We start from the raw sequence: 21669 nt of genomic DNA, 5'->3' as shown, positions 1-21669 counted from the left end.
CCCCTGGTGAGGTGTCATGCATTCATGAAAGCAGAAACCAACCCCAGACAGACTGCGGAAAAATTGAAATTAAAAACCACACAGCACTCTGCGTGAATTAGCAACTTACACAGAGCAGGCAAGTCTAATGCCTCTTAGGGACAGCAGACTAACTACTAACTACTAATTATGCTAACTACTTCATGGGTCAGGAACTTCAACAAACTCAAAGTGTTCAATATTGTGTACAGCCAACACCTTCTGCATGTTTTTCAAAGCCAGAGCACAAAATGTACTCAAATAGCACTAGCAGTTCAGTTAGCAAATATATCAGAGAATCTTACAGGCTGGTCAGTGGGGTAAAAAAGTAACATTAAAAGCAGGTGTAAAATCATAGCTCTGCAACTGAAATCACAGCCAGCCTGAGAAGACAGTAGGTAAGTAACTGAGTAACAGCAGACTACCTGTAGCATAATGGACTAGTAATGGAGCTACTTAAGACAGGGGTGGTACTGTATAGTGGGTGTGAAGACGGGGAGACATTTCAATGCAGCCTCTGGGTACAGCATATGAACTGCGCACAGCATTGTCTTAACAACTTGGAGTTGGATGCATGCTCAATGCCTGCATAAAATGGTTCACTACATGGAGAGTAGTGCACTTGGGTTTGCTATCAGTTGGACTGCACTCTGTTTTACCAACATACAAAGCAACCTATGTGAACTCAAGTACTGAGCTCTGCAGATGCATGAGACTGTATGAACACTGTCCTTGCTTCTCATCTGGGCTTTTTAGACTCTGGATCAACTACTGACAACCAAGGAGAGGGCAAGGCATACTCCAGAAGGAGCAGACAAGCAGCTCAAAAAGCATCGTGAGTCTCTTGAACATCTGCCAGGCTCTTTCCCCAAATACTGCAGGTCTAGAGTCCCAAAGCCTGCTCCATCAGTTCACAGGTGCAGATCAACTACTGGCCAACAGCAGATCCCCAAGCCTCAAAGGACACAAGCACAGCATAGGCATTTCTCACACAACCAGACAAACTTCAAAACTGTTCCAGCAAAATGCCCTATGCCATTACAATTATCAATTAACAAGCCATCAAACTTTGCAAGATTGCGGATGAAGGTGGCATATGCTCGTAGACACATAGGAAAACTCTCACTCTCTTCAGGAGCTCAGGAAAGTGCTTGTCTCATCATAATGACCTGCATCATTCAGGTTTTCAGGCTCAGAAGCAGTCCTACACAGAAGGAAAGTTCTGCAGCTAAGTTAATCCTGCAGAATCATCACATTGATTCCTTCACTTGCATTTGTCACCTTCTCTGCAGTGGCAGCTGAGGAAGGAGAAATTAACATAGAAAAATATTAGCATCTCGGGAATTAACGTAACTTCTCTCTCAACAAGTACACTTGAGAGTCTCACCTCAGCATACTTAAATACGGACAGGACCATGTTAACCAAAAATTTGCATTAGAATAGCAGTTTGTTAGTTTAACACTACCCACTCTATTCATAAGGGCTCTGCTATACCCTGTGTACAGTCCATGCACAGAGACACTCACTAGACTTCCAAGAGGACTCCTTGCTGCTTAGCTCAGTCCTTCTCCAGAACTACACCAGAATTAGACTAAGAGGGTGCAAATGTAAGTCTTACATGCTTGAACGGCTTGTTTACTCAGAGTATTTGCATGCATTTTCTTTGTCCCATCCTAATGTTACATGTGTACTGCACATTTCAAGTCATGGTTCCCTTTCTGTCCAGTCTCCTTTACCCATGCAGACAGCATGCTGGCAGAATTTCTTAGCTCAGCTTGTGTATTACTAGAAAGATTATATAGCTATGCACAGCAGCAAAATTCCTTCCCCTGGCATTCACTGTGTTTAACAATCTTAACGGACTATGGCAAGCAAACTTAAATCTAAGCAGCAGACTATGAAATATAATCATGCCTACAGCTCCTCTAAATATTTCTAAGGCCAAAAATAAAGCAGGCTCTAAAGTAGGCCAAAAATACAGTGTTCAGAGGACTTTAAGCACCGATCCACGTGCTCATAGGACATTGCTTGCTCCTGTCTCCAGGGAGCAGCAGTCCTTGAAAGTTTCTCAGAAGCATACATGAAAACAAGCTATCAAAAAAGAGGGAAAGGAATGCCTTCAATTTAGCAACCAGTCAGGGGGGTGGGGTGAGGAGGGGAGCAGAGAATTCAGAAAAGTGGTATCATTGCTAAACAGCAGCAAGCAGACGAGTACGCACATCGTGAAGTGCATACCCTTCTGTGAAAGTTAAGCCCCACAAATGCAGTCTCCCAAACAAGACACTTTTAGCTACTCAACTCTTATGAAGTTAAGGAAGGGGGGAAACCCCCACCAATAATGTATGTCTCTAACACTAAATTCGGAAATATTGAGGACTTCTTCCATGTTTCCAAAGTACTAAAAATGCTAGTTAAAGGGAGGAGTACCCTGTAATGGCTCTGAGTAATAGCTATGACATAAAAAGCCCCCCAAAATTAGGAAAAGATCACAAGAACAAAAGCCAACATCATTTTATTGATAAATAACTTTTTTAATATTTTCACCCAAACATTCTAGCATTACAATGATAAACAAAGTGCAAATTTTCAGAAAGTCAACTGAAGTCAACAGAACCCAAACTTGTTAAACAAACCCTTTTCACAGAACAGATTTTTCAATTTTATCACCTTCATGTCTTCAAGGCCATGTAATAGTTATATTTCTCTTCAAAGCCTGTTACTTATTTTATTGCTAAAGAATCTGAGCTGCTACATTTCAGAAGTGGTGATTAATCATCCTTTGAAAATTCCACAAGACTTTGAGACACAAAATCATGAATCCATATATCAGTGTCTGGAAGAGATGTGTCCACGAGAAAAGTCACTATTTTTCGATCCCAAGAGTTAGCACTTTCAATAACTGCCTGTATCTGTGCCACCAAGGGTTTCTTCTCTACAAGATTCCGAAACACTATTGATGCCTCTTCTGACCACTGCTGGCTTTTCACTCCTAGGACAAATGTAAAGCAAAACAGAAGGTCATTTATAGACTAGACCAATCTGAATGATTAAGTTTATAAAGAAGTGGGGGGAGTTGAAATACTTGAGAAAACAGATGTTCAAGTGCTACTGAATGCAGCTTAACTCCAGAAAAGAAACAAACTCACTCATCTCCCACACAAACAAGCTTAATTATTACAGAGACTAGGACATTTATTTTTTCTTGAAAACTAAAGATAGGGACAAGTTTGCAGAAGTGAAAGGCAAATGTACTGACTCACTGAGTAATTCAAAGTGTATCAGCTGCCATGCATGATCAAGGCATATTAGGAAACATGACAAAAAGGAAACTAAAGATTCTTTCAAAACAAACTATTTCTTTGTCTTCTGCCTGAGGTTGCTGAAATTATTTGTCCTGTTGGCATTGCTTTAGATTAAGTTTTCTTTATCTCAGAGCCGCATCAGCTACTAAAACATCTGCCAAACCTTCAAGTCCCAAACTAGATCTGCAGAGAGCAGAAATGAAGAGAAATGCCACCTAAATGCCTCACAACTGTGGCTATTTTTTGGGGAGCAGCATCCCACAAAGTCAAGTCTACTCAGGGATGTGATGCTAGAACTCAAACAAGTTTTTTGAATATGGCTGTAATCCACCAAGAAAGAAGTGGCTCCTACAGACTTGGAATTCAGTCTCCCCAGACCACCGCTGGTGTACAGCATCTAGACACAAGGGGCTCAAATATCATGCATGAATACCCAAACAACAACTTACGGATAAAAGAAGCAAAGCAGCAAAGTGACAACACTTTGCTTTTACTATTAGCAGCAGCTTGCTGCTGACAGGACAGGACAACACAGGAACACAGCTCCTTGCAGGTGACAGAAGGAATGAGAAGTCAACAATTCATCAACAGTTAAGAAAGGGTAATTAATGCTAGGAAAGGCTGGTGGGGCAGCAAATGGGATTTTACAAGGAAATGGACCAGCGACTGAGAGGTAGCAGACATGAAAAAAGAGAGGAAGAAGTGGAAGAATAGCAAGACAATAGTTACCGGTCTTCTGAGGTTAGCTGGCCTGCTTTGACAATATGAAGCAGCTCAGAGGCCAGCTTAACTAGCTACTTGGGATTCTGTGAAGCAGAAAAATTGGATGACTTGCAGGCTTGCTCAGCTGGATCCTGTACTACCCTAGTAAACAGACACAGCTAGAAATCAGCTTCATTTCAGCATGGCACTCCTAGGACCCCAGCCTGTCGGTGACACATCCATCATCACTGGTTTAAAGCAACCCCCAAGGTCACACTGAGGCTATGCAGGAAAGCAGATCCACAGAAGACAACCTAGGATCAGAGCACCGACTCTCTGGCCTGTCACTTCAGATATTCTGTAACTGAAGTCTAGACTAGTGCTGACCGAACAGCAGCAGAAAGCAGCAACTGAATAAGAAAAGACGCATACATCTGAAAGCAATGCAGAAATGAAAGAAAAGTTTGGAAAATGAAAGAAAAGACAGCAAGGAGAGATCAAGTTTTATTTTTTTAATTCTATCATAGGTATGCACACTCTCTATGCCCCATATTCTCAAGGAAATTAATCTTACTTAAGTCTGCTGAAAGCCCCCACCCGCCTTGTGGAGTATGTTTGAGAACACCAATATATTTCAGGCAACTTTGGACTGCAAATACACGCTGGAAAACAGTAAATTACAACAGGGGCAAGATATAGAAGAAAAACTTCTCCAGAAGCTCAGCATGTGGTTTCTAACTTTATGTAGATTAGGATAAACAGAACATAAGTTCTTATCAACAGATATATCATAACTTTCAGACTTTGTAATGGGCTGTGTTTAAGGACACAAAAACCATTTAGTATTGATTTCCTCATGTCCTTTGCATATTAGACATCACACACATTGAATGATAAATATTTATGACTATGAAAAGCAGGCGAAGTTTAAGTAATCTTCAGTTTTATACATGGTAACTAAAAATGCTGCATTAAAATAAACAAACGAATAATAAAACAGAACCGTCACCACCTATGTCAAGAAGAAAAGCAGACCTACTTTGATGACATAAACATGCATGCATTAAGCATTTTTTTGCAAGGAGGTACATGTTTACATTAGCAAAAAACAATTACATCACCAACCTTTAGCTTTGTCCACTTTACATTTCTGTTCATTTGATATCCCCACTGAGGTAAGACTTTAACAAAGAAAATTGTAAATGCTTACTACCTACCTGCAAGCTGAGCTGTTATAGCTTGGAAAGGCAGTTTTCTAAACGTATCCATGAGTGGCTGTACTTTCTCTATGCTGACAAACTCATGTTTACCATAGTCCAGCTCATACACCGACAAAAACCCATTTCTAAGAATTCCTTTTATTATGACCCTGTACCACCTAAAAAGGGAGAGAACAAGAATAGACAATTTGAATTTGTATTCACACACTGTCAAGGCACCAGAAAAATAATACATGACGAAAAGATCTTAACCAACATGTTGCGGGCTTCCCAGATTGGGTATTATCTGAATAGAAGTCAACTCTTCCAACTACAATCTGGAAGCATAAAGAGGCTGCAACCTCATTTACTCCCTTAATCTCTCAGATATCATTGGACATGTGCCACCTTGTTAATAAGGCAGACAAAGCAGAGCTACGCTTGCCTAGCCTATCAGAGCTAAGCTTGCCTTCAAAGATTTTGCTTTCAATTTAAGTAATCAGTTACTTACTGATTTTCAATTTTAGCTGCATATAGCTTGTTTTTTTCAATGTTCACAGGTTTCTCTTCTGCTCTGCTGTAGTACAAGATCATTTCTTCCATCAGGGCTTCCAGATTATGTAGCTCTTTCCAAGGCTGGACAATGAAGTGACCTGGATGGCAGGCCAACGAGACATAGACATCCATGAGCTCACCAGTCTTTGACAAGGGTAGAGGTGGAGGCGTATCAATGGTAGATACTGCACTGCTGGGTTCTCTTGATGAATCAGAGAAACTCTTCTCTAGCCTTCCACTGGTTAACCGTAGAGCTGAAACAGCATCACTTGTCACTTTCGTGGGGCTAGTCCCACTGGGTGTAACACTCAAGAAAACATCTTTCTGATGCTTCCACAAGTCTGCATTTTTGATCTGTCGATTGATGCTATGATCCATGTCTGGGAAATTCTCTGGAGCAAACAAGTAAACGTGTGCAATTCCCTTTGAACCGTCCTGTTTAACCACCTTGGAAAACAAAATACAGTTTAACTTCCAGTTAATAACTATTAAATGCACATCTGATTTTGTACAGAAGACTAAAGCCTTTAACAGAAAAGTGGCAACAGTTCACTGCATTCAATATGCACAGAAGTATTTTCAAGGTTCTCTCAAATGCGTTAATGAAGTTGTTGGATAGTAAACAACTCACAGCAGCTAAAAAAGGCATCTGCAGCTATTACACTACTGTGAAGTAAATACAAAGCTTGAATTGAGCTTCATTCTGCCCAACAGGTTCAATCTCAGTACTGCATGTACGATTCTAATTTTCAGGAGAACAGTCGCCAGTGTCCATACAGATCTAAACAACTAAGTAATGCTATTAAATATTAACACTTAATCCTTCAAAATTCTCTTCCTGTCATTATGGGAGATGAAGCCTAGTAAATAAGGATAGGAAAAAAATAAAGATGGAAAACGCTTCCAGGTTTGTATCATGCATAATTTTCAAGTACTGACATAAAAATACTTCCTATTTAACATCAGATATGCTGGCATTATTGACAGTAAAGTACTGAAATTTTAATTTGACAAAGTATATAACATTTGTTTACAGATTCTTCTGTTGATTTTTCTAGCCAGGAATAAAAACTTGCCACAATTAAAGCATACATCTGTCATCCATTATTTAATCAAGCAACTCAAACTATCTTGGAAGAGGATGTTTAGAAAAGCCAGATGCAACAGTCCTAAGTCCCAGACTAGAGTAACTATGTTTTAACTCCATGGTCTCCAGTGTTAAAGCAAGCAAAAAGGTAAAGGAAAGCTACAAAACACTTTTTCGAAGTGCTGTGACAGTATCTGGATTAAGAGGAAATTAGCTTTGTTTAGTCTGTAGCTAGTAATAGATTACCTTTAGAAGGGTGTTTTCAGTTAATTAAACTGGTTAGGATACACTGCAAGCGGAAATAATTTTATCTCAAAGATAACTGAAATTCTAAGTATAAAATAGCGTATCCTAAATCATACTGGATTAGAAAAAGCTAACAAAAATAAAGCTGCTTTCCAAGACCAGGAGAAAAAGCTATGCTCACAAGAGGTATAAAAATAATTTAAGATTAACTCAACAGTTTTATCTTTTTATGTGGTGATATATTAATAGCTGTGTTTCTTTCTTATCAGTTGGTAAAATAACTCTAGCTGCATATTTGGACTGGGACAACAAAATGTGAAAGGCTAATGTGAAGGTTACTAAATTCTTGAGGGGAAAAGAGAAGCTTCTAAAAGGCTTAAGCAAGTAACTTTTATGCCAAATATCCTAAGAAAAGGGCTTTGTATAAAATTTATGTCCAAAAGCTGGCTCCAAACTTTTAAACTTCTATAGCAGAAATCAATTTGATGAGTAGTTAAGCTTCTAGAACTGTTCTTTCAATGCTCTTTCCACACACCTATGGATTTCAAGTCACAAAGGCATTTTGACTATTTACCTTCATGCTAAATTCAGGACAATTCATTACAGTGTCTCTCAGCCACAGTACAGCATCTGGAGTCCACATGCCAGTGTTAGGAGGCAGATCTGCTAGGTAGCATTTTATAGCCTAAGAACAGAATTAAGTATATATCAGGTATAATTTAGTAATATGGAAACTAGTCCACAAGTTCCTATTCACAGAAACTTCATTAATGCTGACAGATTCAATAATGTATGACAAACAGAAAGAGACAGAGGAACATGCAAAACCAGCACCATTACACATACACAACATCCTGTTGATACATAGGACTACACTGTGATTTATTTCAGGCAAAGATGCACAATGAAATACACTCCAGTGTTGAATACTTTTAAACAAAACAAAATTTCATTACATAAACCTTGAAGTGGCAGCACTACAAACACAGCCGAGAGATCTAGCATAGGTTAGCTTTAACATGTCTTTATACCTGAGGAGGTATTGCAATTACTTCTCTCAGGAATTGGGGGGGGATTTCTCTAAGCTCTGATACTTTTACAGTTGCAACTGTCCCAGTATCCATGAACTGCACATCAAGTGCCCGTCTAGTGTGAATAATTCTTATCTGAAAGAAGAAAGCAAGAGCATAATTTTGAGGTTAAAACCACAACAGTGACACATACATAATAACAAGTGTCATTGAAACTAAGGATTCAGATTTAGCTGAACAAAGAGAAGAGCCATTTCCATGTGGGAAAACTGTAGCTGTTCTTTGAATATTTCTTACCTCTACACGTCCCCATTTTCCTTTGGAAGGGAACAAGCAGATTTTGCCACAGAAAGGTAGCGATACATTAAACTCAGATGTCTGCTGCAAATATAAAAACAGAAGTTAAAAAGCATGCACCTATTACTACCTGGCACTCAAATAACCATTTCAAAAGCCACACATGGAATAAACAGTTCTGAGAAGCAAAAACTCTAAATTTAAAGTAACTTTCCAGCCTCAGAAACATTTCTTATCATGTTGTTTTAAGCTTCCCCAATCAGTAAAGCTTTAACTCCAAGCTGTGTATCTTACAGGGAAACTGGAAGAATATAAAGTGACAGGGGAAAAAAGCCACATTTGGACACACAGAAGATGAAATCACAGACCATTACTTTAATGTGCTGAAAAGCAAGAGCAGTTGAGAGCTGTGACAGACAACTGAAGAAGCTCCTACCTTATATTCTAGAATACATCATTTGTTGAGATATTTAACAAACCAAATTTACTACTGACTCAAATGAAAGTCTCATGGAAGTGACATTCATCATGATGATCCTAAATAACATAACAAGACAATGGCCACACTACAAAAAGCAAGAAGAAACTCCATTTGAAGACCCATCAACACCTTAGTTTGTTTAAATTCTCAGGCAAAGTAAAAACCCTCAACATAAGCTGCAAAGTCAAGATTGCTTCTTTTACCCCCATATATAGATTGATATTAAAAGATTCTGAATGTCAAGGTCTCTCTTTGATAGCAACAAGAACCCAACATACACTCTATCCAGAAAATGTGAACTTTTGAAATACCTGTCTGACCACCTGCCTTTGTGTTACTAAACCTTTCAAGGTTCTATACATTCTCCTTCAGTGTTTAGTTTGCTTGAAACTGAATCTTGATAACTGAGACATGTTCAAGATAAAGTATTTCCAGATGGTGTGTATTCCACAACAGGTCTAAAGCTCAACTTCACCTAAAAACACTTTGACAGAGTAGTTTCACAAGCAGCAGTTCTAACAGGACCTTCAAGGATCTGCATTTCATGGTTTGATTCTCAAAGGCTCAGTTGAATATTAGAACAAATTAGATTCTCTTAAGAATTCTTCTCTTTTGTATAAATTCTCTTGAGTCTAGTAAGGGTTGTTGCATGTGTCTCTAAATGGCTGGTGGAATGTCACTTCTCTGCTACATGCCTACTTTAAAGCAACTCAAGACTTTTGAAAATGCCTCCTATACATCAGTTCTAGCTGAAATTAGCCACAACATTCAGAAGCTAAGGATAAAAGGACAAGATACACAGCAGATTAGATCAAAGCCATCAAATCTCCAAGGAGGCCAGGCTAAAAAGAACAGACCTTGGTTACAATGCTTTTATTGTCACTTTGCACGGCGTATTGTGGGCCAGGCTGTTTACGCACCTCAACTCCATCATGTAAGTAAAACTTCCAGGAAAAAAATATGGCAGTATCTCTTCAGGCTTTATACCAGTCTGATGCAGTTTCCATTGGAAGCTTCCAATCATGAGCCATATTGTTACTGTTCTTACTATTCAAGGGAAGTTTTAAGTAGTTACTGAAGCATTAGAGTCAGCTTGTGAACAAGAAAGCATCAAAAGACACTTTTCACACTGAAGGATGCACCCCAAAAAAACAGGAAGAGAATTTATAACCTTTTTGAATAGTCTACGGCTGCTTCAGAAACTTGAATTTATGTGCAAGGAAAATGATTGGTACACTCTGAAGAAAGTTTACAGGACTTCACCACTTCTCTCACCATACAACTGACCTTGTAATGGAAGTAGTCTTCTAGTTTCTGCAAGATTTCAGAAAGTCTAGACAAGCCTTTAGATGGCACTTGGCAATACAGGCTTCCATCAGAGAAAACACTGGTTACTCTGACATTTGTATATAGTGCATCTACCTGCAACGGTAAGATTTTTACAAGGGGGGGGGGGGGGAACACGCACAGAAAATTAGCAAATTTCTGAGTACTGTTTTTTGTTCATCCAAGACCTTAGCAGTCAATGATTTTAAATGAATTAAGAAGGAAATAGGAAAATGGTACCTGTAGGTGCAGTTCAAGGGACTTGTCATACAATGCCTTCAGACAAGTAGCATTGATGTTGACATCATCTTCTCCAGAAGTGTCATAGAGAACAAGAAGGGGAATATCACTCTTTTCCAGTATTTCCACAGCAAATATCTTGGAGCATGTCTGTGATTCCACAGTCTTTACCAGAACAGGATCATCACAGAAGACTTCCAGTCCTGTAAGACACACCATACTTCTTATGTATCACTGTATTCGAAGGGAAAAATAATAACCAGGTCTGTGTCCACAACAGGAATCCTTCCAAGAATCAGGATGTAGCAGGAAAGTTGTACTGCACCCCTACTTGCATTCTGCTTAGTTTCCACTTTTTTAACACAGAAAGCCATCTTTGGGAGGGCGGGAAAGAAAAAAAAAAGAAAAAGAAAAGAAAAAGATCCTCTTCAGAAAGAGTCAAGGCAAACGTGTAATTTTATGTATTTAAAATAAAATACTTTTAAAAACTTAGAAATGCCTACCAGTTTTAGGAAGGTAAATACTTTCCAGCAGAGTCTAGGAAGTCTGCAAGTATACAAGTACTGAAAGGGGAAGGATCACTTTAAACTAACTAAATAGGATCATGCTTAGGAATATTGCCTGACCTGGCCACAACAGATGTGCCTCATTTGTGGAAAAAGAAGTTGTGCTAGTACATTGCTTCACACAACAGCAAACGTTTCCTTATATTTCTTTAGGCTCGCATATATTAAAGGGACAAAACCACCCAAGCTAAGTACAAACAAGCTCCATTACAGAGATACTGGATATCAAGGTCTTCTAATATGAAGGTTTCTTTATAAAACTCTCCTTCACTTCCTTTATTCTTTCCTTTTCCCTCTTCCCATGCCTACCTGTGTCTGCTTAGACCAGATGTCTTGGACAAACTCTAACACACATAGAGTTATTACAAACAAGGATCAAAACTCCCAGACTGAGACGCTTCAATCCATAAATCGTGCAACAGCAAGCTGTATAGTCATCGCTGGCTTTCTCTTACCTGCCAGTTTACATTTTGCAGCTTGAAATGGAAGTGAATGGAACTGTTTCTGTAGTTTGTACACACTGTTGCTTTCAACAAACTCGCTGAAGCCATGATCAACATAGCATACCTGATAACGGAAAAGGGAATAAAAGTGTTAAGATCACGCATATAATTGTAAATATGTTTTCTTGAGTCTAGGGAAAATTTTCAGTTACCACATTCTCTGTGCTGCCACAGACAAATCACTTTTCACTGATTTAGTACTGTATAATGCCATTAATCTCATGTTTATTTCACTGCTTAAATGTTCAAAGTTTTCAGGGAAAGCCGCCTTCTCAAGATCTCTGTAAAATTACCCTCTCCAACTGTTCCACAGAATGTCAACTCTTAATAGGAACAGTGCTGGAAGAACTCAGCACATATTACCTCAAACCACATGAAGAAAGGTAATAAAGCAGCAATTTTTATTTGTAAAGTTTTGAAAGTGTTGAAAAGTCAAATACCACTGAAGTGCCATTCTGTTTTGTCTTTTGTTTTTGCAGCATTAAGAGAATAATTTTGATTTATGTTTATAGTAACTTTGATACAAATACCACAGTCAATGCAGAAAAACAGTAGGGAAACTGCTGATTGGCAGCAAATAATGGAGCTGAAGTGAGAGAAAGAAGGCTTTGACAGGGCTTTTTACAACTTTTTTCTAAACTCTATCATGCAAACTTTCTGCATACCAAACATTGAAAAGGGAGTCTGAACACTGTGTCAGAGGATAATCAGCAAATGCTGCAATAAAGCAGAAGCCTTCTTTTGGCTGATAGCTCTAGCTAGAGAGAAATTAGAGGCAAGCTTGCTACCAATGTCCTTGCCACTTCTCTAAATCCAACAATCGTTCACAAAGCTGAGTTCATCCCCCCTCCAAGTTCCAGCTGAAGGGTATCACACTAACTTTCAGAAAAACCTCAACTCTAATACACGTGCTACTTAAATATTTAGGAAATGGATCAACTTTAGAAGTATGTGAAGCAGACCTGGGTAAAAAGTCTCCTAACTGGGGCAAGAAACAAAAAATAAAAACGTATCATTAATGTTTGACTCAGCAAGAAATAATTGAGAAGTTTGAAAATTTTTACAGTTCTGTATGTTCTAGTTTAATTGCAGATGGGAAGAAGAGTCTGCTTGGCCCAGGAAAAGTTTAAGAGAAAAGTTAAATAATCTCAAAGGGTTTTAACTACAATGCATATTACATATAACTCCCAGAATACCAGATCTGTCTACAAGGGAACACAAGTATGTCCTTTTCATTGTCTCGATATTTAGTGCATGTAATAGATATTTCAGTACAAGACTTCAAACAAGATCTATCAGCAAGTGAATTTTGTTCTTCCCTTTCCCCTCCTCTGTTCCACTCCAAATAGTGCTACTACACCCATTCCTCCTAAGACTATCAAAGGTATATTTTCAGTACAAAAGTGCTGTAGGGCCCAGCCCCATATAAAACCCAAAACAAAACCCCAAAACTCAAACTATTTATGGAAAAAAACCTGGAAGACCATTTAATTTTGGCAATCACATAACTTCAAAAAAGTCTTAATTTCTCATATAACTGAAAATAGAAGTACTTCAGAGCAAGAAAGGAGAGAATGCTAGTGCAACATATTCAGGAATTGACTGTGTATCTAAAAACCAAGATTGTTTCAAGTCTTTCTCCAAGTGCCAAAAAAAGTAATTGCTTGCCTTTATTCTGTTGTCTTCTAGAGAAATTATCCGCGCCCGCAACCAGGCGTCTTCTTCAGCGTGTACTGCAACAAGTTGCCCAATGCTCAGAGACTGAGCTAGTGACACTGTACTATTGTGACTATAGTATGCTTTCATGTCATCTTCCATTTGTTCCTGGGCGGAAGAATAATCTTTGCCCACATACCTACAGTATTTTACAAAAAAAAAAACCCCATGATAAGAGTTAGGATGCAACTTCAAAAAGCTGAATAAAAACTTAAGAACATTTATATGCATCAGGATATATACATTTTTCAAAGCACATCAGTATCCAAACTCTTTTCCCATTAATAGGGCTATAGAAAAGTAACTGACATAAAATCTAGTACTTTTGTCGACAGCTAAATGTGGTCCAGCAGTGTATAATCTAACATGCTCAACTAGATACTTAGTAAGAGCTCTTACTTGATTATTACAATCATACAGAGCAACTTGACCACAAGAGCAGAGTAGTATCTGGGACCAAGTGTAAAAGAACTAACATGTCATCTCTGAAGTTACTCTGTCATTAACAAACACCAGCTCAATCAAGTTTTCACCAAGGTTGATCAAAAACAAGGCATCTAAGATAACTTTACAAATCAGCTGTCAAACCATGTGGTGTTTCCTCTTGGCCTTCAGAACAATCCTGATATTAGGCTGCTGACTTAATGGTTCATACTGAAGCAGTTTGTGGTGCATCGATCTTCTTTAATGAAGTATATAAACTTACTGAAAACTCCAAATGGGAAGTTCTGAATGCTTCAGAAACAAGTCAGATTAGAGCAGACAAAAGGAAAACTTATTCCCAAATTTGTATTAGTAGCTACTGTTTTAACTCATTCACAGAGTGATTAATACTGCTCATTTCTACCACAGATTAGATTATCATCCTATAAAAACCCAGGTTTATTCTGAAGGTGCCCAGGATTAGTGCAGATACTGTACTATGACATACTATGCTAACTGTTATAAAGATTAAGTTAAATCTCATCACATTCCAGGGAACCCTCATTTTCCTAAAGACAGCCTGCTACCTCACCATCCAATTATATATTGCTTTTCAGAATGACAGCCCTTTCGTTTCTATGTAAGCACTCATCTGCTTCATAATGGACATGGAGTGGGGCGACAGTCACATATGTGCTACTTAAAAGCTTATTTCTTAACATTTGTTTCATAAAGATATTTAATAGACAGTAGGAGTATCTTAACAGAAAGTAAAGAATCTTTCAGAATTTCCTGCCTCACTCACTATTTTCTGGTAATACGTGACCGTCATAGTGAAGAGGTTTTTGACTGCTCAAAGCCAATTGAAAAAATATTTTTCAGATTCTTTAGAAAAGAATCTTGGAAAGCAACCTCAAAAAAAGTGCGTTAGAGACTAATCTATGTGCAGATGACCAGACACTGCAAGTGTGCATTCAGCACCATTTTAGTCTCAACTGGAACCAATTCACATGTCAAGTAAAGCTTGCTCTCCATTGTGAATGGAACAGAGGGGTATGTGAAACAAGCTATAAAATTTGGCTATTCAAAAAGATAAAGGAAGAGGGGAAAAAAGTATCCGAGCTGTAGCACAGAAACTCAAGGTAGTTGAGAATAAAAGGTGATAGTTAATTATTTCTTGTCAGAATTCAAGTGTAGCACCTAGCATATCATCTGTGCCTTCAACCACACTGTTGTAGATGTATAGCGAGTATCTAGGAGTGTTTCTATCACCTCACTTTCATTCTGGCTACATCAGAATTCTTACAGAACTGTACCACATCTCAAAACCTAAATAGTACCAAACCTTCCAGCTTTGTCTTAATTAGTACTGCAGTTGAAAGGTTTCAGCCAAACAACACTTAGCCACATACCAAGAAAGTAAAGCGAGATTGCTCTATCCTCAAGACAGAAAGAGGAATCTTGATTTTATTAATCCTGCAAAAACCAACATCAGCCAATAGCCACTACACAGTTCTTGTGTAGATCAGGAGAAAGTGACTGCTAGGACATGCACAGGAAAGGTGAGTCCATGTACTGTTTCCTTACTATATATCTACATGAACACTTTCTTGTCACAGCAAAAAAACCTATTCCCTGCAGGGCTAGTTTCATCTTGAACATAAATGACCTTGCCCATGAAATACATAGGTAACCCTAAGTAGTAATTTCTGTATCTAGGGCCAAGAAACCACTAATCACCACCATGATACCTACACAGAGCTGACAAATTCAGAAACTTTAATATTGTCCAAGAACCATGGTCCAAAATTTGGGAACTGCTGATTTAGAGAAATTTTAACATAATCACCCTCAGCCCATTAGTGTCATACGGTAGTTTAATCCTCGGGACTTGAAACGTTCCCCCAAAATAATTAGTGGAAACATTCTTAAAATAATAGATTAGAAAGCTAAGATTTGTTACTCCACATATACAGCATGTTATCAATGCTGCCAGGTGTACAGTGAGAAGGAAAAAGTTTTGCAGAGTTAAGTCACACCTGCATAGCAAGCTGGAAGTAAAAGACAGGTAATGTGTTCCTACACTTCCCAACACAAAACATGCAATATGCATTGTGTCTAACTGTTTCAGTATCTCTATGTACAGATGATTACATGGCTTAAATTGGCTGTCTTTCCTGGCACTATTCATCTTTACTCCCTTTCATGTTTTAAGACTAAATGCCAACAGGGCTCTCACAGGAACAACCTAAAACATAAAGCCTCTCTTTTCTTTGATGTAGTTTTTCCTCCTGTGATTTCTTTTTTTAAGCTTAGGCTCACTCACAAATTCCAGATGTGTATTCTTCGCTAAAATGATTGACTCAACCAGACGGAGACAGTACAAATGTTAATGACGAATGAAGAATCTTGTATTAAATTATGCTTTGTGGTAAGCCTAGTATACAAAATGTACAAAATGTATACACAATGTACAAAAAAGTATACACAATGTACAAAAAGTATACACAATGTACAAATAAGTTTATCTGAGAAAAAGCACAATCTAGGAATGGTGCTAGCAGCTAAAACAAAGATGGCAACATTCTCAAATGAGAGCTTCTCTCATAACCCTCAACTGTAGGGATTTTCACTACAGATAATCAGCCATGATCAAGATTCCATGACTTCAGGGAAGTAAAACAGTGTACTGACACATAAAGAAAGTTCAAGGTTGAGTATTCCAATACATTACTGACAGCTAGACAGAAAAAGGGTATCTAAATTTCAGCCTTAAGGCCAACCAGCAATGAGGAACAGGGCATTAGTTCCACCGTGAAAGGATCTGTAAGTAAACTGCAAACATACTTATTTCGATCCTCATCAGGACCTCTGAGAATGACTGAAACTATCTGATGAAAGCTGAAACTGGAGAAACTAGTGGGCAAAACCAGAGAGCTGTCAATGTAGTATATTAGCATACAGTTGCTCAATTCATCCTTTGAGGTGACACATAAAACTTTTTAAGATTAGACTTGATTTGAAATAATTTTCAGAATGAAATATCCTCTATAAAAAGTGTTTGGGGGTTTTTTGTTTGGTTGGTTGTTTGGTTTTTTTAAGTTTTAAAGAACTGCTAGGATTTGTGTGTTTTATCCCAACAATGAAGTATAGAAAGCTTATCATGGTATTTCCTGAAACAGTACAATAACATATACGTAAGATAGTCACCACAGTCCACTTCTTACACTGTCCTCTAAGGCTGGACTGATTAGCAACTAACCCAAGAAACACTAATAGTTTATTGTTGGATGGAAGCTAATTTGTCCCCAAAAGTGAAAACTACAGCATATCTGAACACACTCAAGTCACACCTAGTTAGTAGTAAGTCAGTTATAGAAGTAAAAAATATTTTAATAAGTATTGCAATAATATCTGAATATTACTGTGTTATAGTAGGGTTATTTTAAAAAGTCTTCTAATGGCAAGTCAAAACTGCTTTGATCCTCAGACAAGCCAATGATAGAACTGATCAGCTCAGCACAGAAGTTTCAGAAAATTTCCATTTAAGCACACAAACAAAAGGATTTTTAAGCTTCATTATCAAAATAAGCAAATAACAAAGTCCTGCAACCTCCTGTTCACCTGTTCTCTTATGGCAGACCTGCACAATATGAATACGTGGTTTTATAAATAAAAGAAAAAAGAGATTCTGAAGTACAAACTTGCCTAATTAGGACCTCATTAGTGTTTTTCAGTTCTAACACCATGACGGACACAGATCCTTCTGATGGAATGATTAGAGGAGGAACAGTTATGTTCTCTGGATACTGGTTCTTGGATTCTTCATACTGTTGTTCAGCTGTGGCCTTCACACCATCATGCCTCTGGACTTTCTCAGTGACATTCAGATTTTCATCAATGCGTCTTTGGGGTTTAGCATAGAGGATGGCCTTTCTGGGGACTTCAGATACATAGTCCACTATACATACATCTGAGAGCAACTCTAGATTATTTAGAATATCTTCTGGAAATTTTACTTGGTAAGTGTCTTGGTACAATTTGGGAAGCGCATTAGCCCAAAGACCACTGGAATACTTCAGCAAGATGTTAACAACTTTCTGCTTGAAGTCACTACTAAGTGATGCAGGTGTGGTCTCCATATTTGGTTTTAACAAAGGGTCTACTTTTGAAGAAGTAACATTCTGCGATGCCTTTTCTTGCTCTGTATCACTTTTTGCTATCGGTGGTATCTTCTTAGCAGGATAAAGAAGCCCATCCATCTGATCACCCCTGTGTACCTTCTCCACCTTGGAAAACAAAAAGTAGAGTCAATAATCAGTTGCATCTCTAAATCTAAATCATTTTGCCAATGGTATTTTTATAACATGCAATATATACAGACTTTGAAGTGGACATCCACAGGGAACTAAGCTCAAGGCAGTTACTACAGGGTAGTATTTCTTGTAATGTAGAATTGAGATAACAAAAGCTCTCAGTGTTTTCCACTGCATTCCAAAGCAAGAACAACTCACAGAATCACAGAATCACTAAGGTTGGAAAAGACCTGTAAGATCATCAAGTCCAACCTAAAAAAAAAAAAAAAAAAACAAACCACAACACACCAAAAACCAACCCACCCAACACCACACTGCACCATGCCCATCAAGCCACATCCCACAATGCCACATCCACACGCTCCTTGAATACCTCCAGGGAGGGTGACTCTACCACCTCCCTGGGCAGCCTATTCCAATGTTTCACTACTCTCTCAGTAAAGAACTTTTTCCTAATATCCAGCCTGAACCTCCCCTGCCGCAACTTGAGGCCATTTCCTCTAGTCCTGTCACTAGTCACTTGGGAGAAGAGACCAACACCCACCTCTCTGCAACCCCCTTTCAGGTAATTCTAGAGAGCGATGAGGTCTCCCCTCAGCCTCCTCTTCTCCAGGCTGAACAACCCCAGTTCCCTCAGCCGCTCCTCATCAGACTTGTGTTCCAGACCCCTCACCAGCTTCGTCGCCCTTCTCTGGACACGCTCCAGCACCTCAATGTCTTTCTTGTAGTGAGGGGCCCAAAACTGAACACAGGATTCGAGGTGCGGCCTCACCAGAGCCGAGTACAGAGGCATGATCACCTCCCTGCTCCTGCTGGCCACACCATTTCTGATACAGGCCAGGATGCCGTTGGCCTTCTTGGCCACCTGGGCACACTGCTGGCTCATCTTCAGCCGGCTGTCAATCAACACCCCCAGGTCCTTTTCTGCAGGGCAGCTTTCCAGCCACTCATCCCCAAGCCTGTAGCGTTGCCTGGGGTTGTTGTGGCCAAAGTGTAGAACCCGGCACTTGGCCTTATTGAACTTCATCCGGTTGGCCTCAGCCCATCGATCCAGCCTGTCCAGATCCCTCTGCAGAGCCTTCCTACCCTCAAGCAGATCAACACTCCCTCCCAACTTGGTGTCGTCTGCAAACTTGCTGAGGGAGCACTCTATCCCCTCATCCAGATCATCAATAAAGACATTAAACAAGACCGGTCCCAAAACTCCTGCAATAAAGTAAGTTATTAAGGTTTACGTAGCTCCACCCTGATGTTCCTTCCTCAGAGGAAACAACTCGCATCACACCGAAGTCCTTTTCAGAGGCAAATCAATGAACCAAGCATTGAGTAGTTGAGTTACTTCCTACTACTCAGGGGTAGCATTTACCTTTATGATACTGATGTCCATACCCATCAGAACTTTATAAACCTTGCCAAAGTCATTCTTTGCTGTTCTGTCTTAGCAACATACAGGGAAAGCATAGTGAAGACGACTTTTAAGTATTATCTTACATAACAATAATAATACATGTCACTCATTATCAGGATAATAATAACAAGACAAGAACATTCAGTTACAAGACATTGAAAAAACTGAAAGAAATGGCCATTACTGTGTCAAAAAACATGTGTTTTCTCCTATATGCACCTCTTCACACTCAGCCCAAATTGCCACATGATGATCCGAGTTGAAAGAGTCAGCAAAACCACCTACAGGTTACTACACAAGTGCATTTCCATACATTTGCTGTGCATAACATTGTCTATACTAGTGCAAAAGCAAGCTATCAAACGGTTCTTGGGAACAGGTCTTGGTCAAGTTCCATGAACATTAAGCACGCGTGCTACCTGAAACTGACACAAAGGAAATAGTTTTCATAGACATAAAAAAATATTAACCATGTCAGAGAATTCTCATGCATTCATGGTGGCATGTCTGAATTCTTTTTTATCAGTGAAAACCAAAGTAGTAGTATTTTCTGCAAGAGTAAGACATGAGAAGGTAAACAAACCTGTCTAACAACCCTCAGCTCCCCGAATTCATGCAAATGATTCCACAAGCTTTAAGACTCGAGTCTTTCCAAGTAGGCGCACTAAACCAAGGAGACATTCCCTCTTAACTGGGGGGAGGGAAGAGGTAGTGTCCTATAGACATCCATTTACTAAGGAATACGTACGTACTATAGGATCAAATAGAAACATATCATATAAAGGTCTTCAATGTACCAGTGGTACATTCTCCAAGTTCTTAAGCATCTCTACTAATCAGCCTGATATACGAGGTGACAAAACATGTCTGGCCATGCAACCTAGAAGGACCAAGGATATCTTCAATGATTCATGACAGGAGGAACCTACATTTGTACCTGCTGGTATCAGGAATCTTATTGTACCTCTCGAACCGCAGATGAAGAAAGGAGCTTGGCTAAAAAAACAACCAAACAAAAACTTATCAAAGCCTCACAAGGGCTTTGATATATAGTCAAGAGACCAAAGTATATCAAGTGACCCAGAGAAAAAATCAGGGCACACCACCTTGGCAGGTAATGACATGCTAGATATAGAGGAATTGATAAGGATGTCCCAAGTGTCCATGCACAAGATCGAGGAATTTGTTTAAACGACCAGTCAAGGAAACTTTTAGCTTCAGAAAATACTTGGCATTATCAGGACAAGAATCTGTTTCAAAAGGCTGTGTTGGAATGTATGGCAATTTGTCCTGAAAGAAGCTGGATGCAGGGGTCTACCTTCATGCACCCTTTCTCTTAGCTAGCTCTTTTTAACTAGTGCTGCAACAGAGATGAATAAGTTTTAGCTGACAGGACTATTAAACCTTAGACACTAGAGACTGGCAGCAGACTAAAGAGAGAAGATCCTTAGAGACCTTTAAGCCTCTTAACTCCAATAATAGCTCTGAGGTTTCCTAGGCATTGAAGACCTGTTTTGCAGAGACTGTAGATGCTGACTGAGCAAACCATTTAGAGACAGAAAAATGCTATTTCAGTAAGTTGTTTCAGCTTACTTCGGTATAAGTAAACTCAGGTGGACATCACTAGGCTACTATATCTTGCATAGAAGTTAATGTTCAAGATGCAACAGACTCCTCCAGACAGTGCTATGTCCAAGACACCTTCAAGGACGAAAACAGTACAGAAACTCTTAATTATAAGCAAACAGCTTGTGAGTAGCACTTCAAAACAGCCACCCTTTCGTTAGCACAAATATCTCAACCTGGTTTCCAGTTGAGTTTATAGATTTGCCTGCAAGGTACTTCCCATTAGTATGGCTGGCAGGCCTGCTTTGCAAGCACAACATGCCTGCTGTCACCTCTGCATTAAAGAGCACAAAGCAGAGTCAACAGCTGTCAGAATGTATTATCAGGGTAACAGAGACTGAAGTCATTCTACACAGAAGAAAAAGAAAACGTTTGTCCTGGGCCTGAGTAACAGAGGGAGCTCTTAAAAACTAAAATCTGGAGCCCAAAATAATGAAGCTTCAAATAAAAAGTACTCCCAAGATAAATACTAACACTGCAACTGAGTAAGTCAAGTGGAATGCAAAAGAGCATGTCCACTCCTTTTGACATACACATATAAAGGGGATGAAGGCAGACATGCTCGTGTACGTGTTGCTAGGACAAAAGCTTTATACATGTGTGCCTGACAACATGCAAGTAAACCA

At 39.0% G+C, this 21669-nt stretch overlaps 1 protein-coding gene across 4 annotated transcripts in view; it reads right to left on the bottom strand.

The window, feature by feature from the left end:
• Positions 1-2551: 2551 nt before the first annotated feature.
• TDRD7 (tudor domain containing 7) overlaps positions 2552-21669 on the bottom strand; it is a 51937-nt gene continuing 32819 nt past the window's right edge. For 2 of the 4 annotated variants that reach the window (XM_059833389.1, XM_059833387.1), the window contains 11 exons: positions 17402-17982; positions 13223-13409; positions 11507-11618; positions 10486-10688; positions 10207-10341; positions 8439-8522; positions 8142-8276; positions 7685-7795; positions 5734-6224; positions 5241-5401; positions 2552-3008 (listed from right to left, as the gene is read on the bottom strand). In XM_059833389.1, coding sequence (XP_059689372.1) covers positions 2788-3008; positions 5241-5401; positions 5734-6224; positions 7685-7795; positions 8142-8276; positions 8439-8522; positions 10207-10341; positions 10486-10688; positions 11507-11618; positions 13223-13409; positions 17402-17982 — 2421 coding nt within the window. In that variant the 3' untranslated portion in view covers positions 2552-2787. Of the gene's footprint in view, positions 3009-4161; positions 4186-5240; positions 5402-5733; positions 6225-7684; positions 7796-8141; positions 8277-8438; positions 8523-10206; positions 10342-10485; positions 10689-11506; positions 11619-13222; positions 13410-17401; positions 17983-21669 lie in introns of those variants that run through there. The other 2 variants (XM_059833388.1, XM_059833390.1) reach the window with 2 other exon arrangements.

Source organism: Gavia stellata, chromosome Z (assembly GCF_030936135.1).
Source record: "Gavia stellata isolate bGavSte3 chromosome Z, bGavSte3.hap2, whole genome shotgun sequence".
In the NCBI taxonomy this organism is placed as follows: Eukaryota; Metazoa; Chordata; class Aves; order Gaviiformes; family Gaviidae; genus Gavia; species Gavia stellata.
The sequence above is the reverse complement of the archived record's forward strand: the minus strand, read 5'-3'. Positions and strand labels throughout refer to the sequence as shown.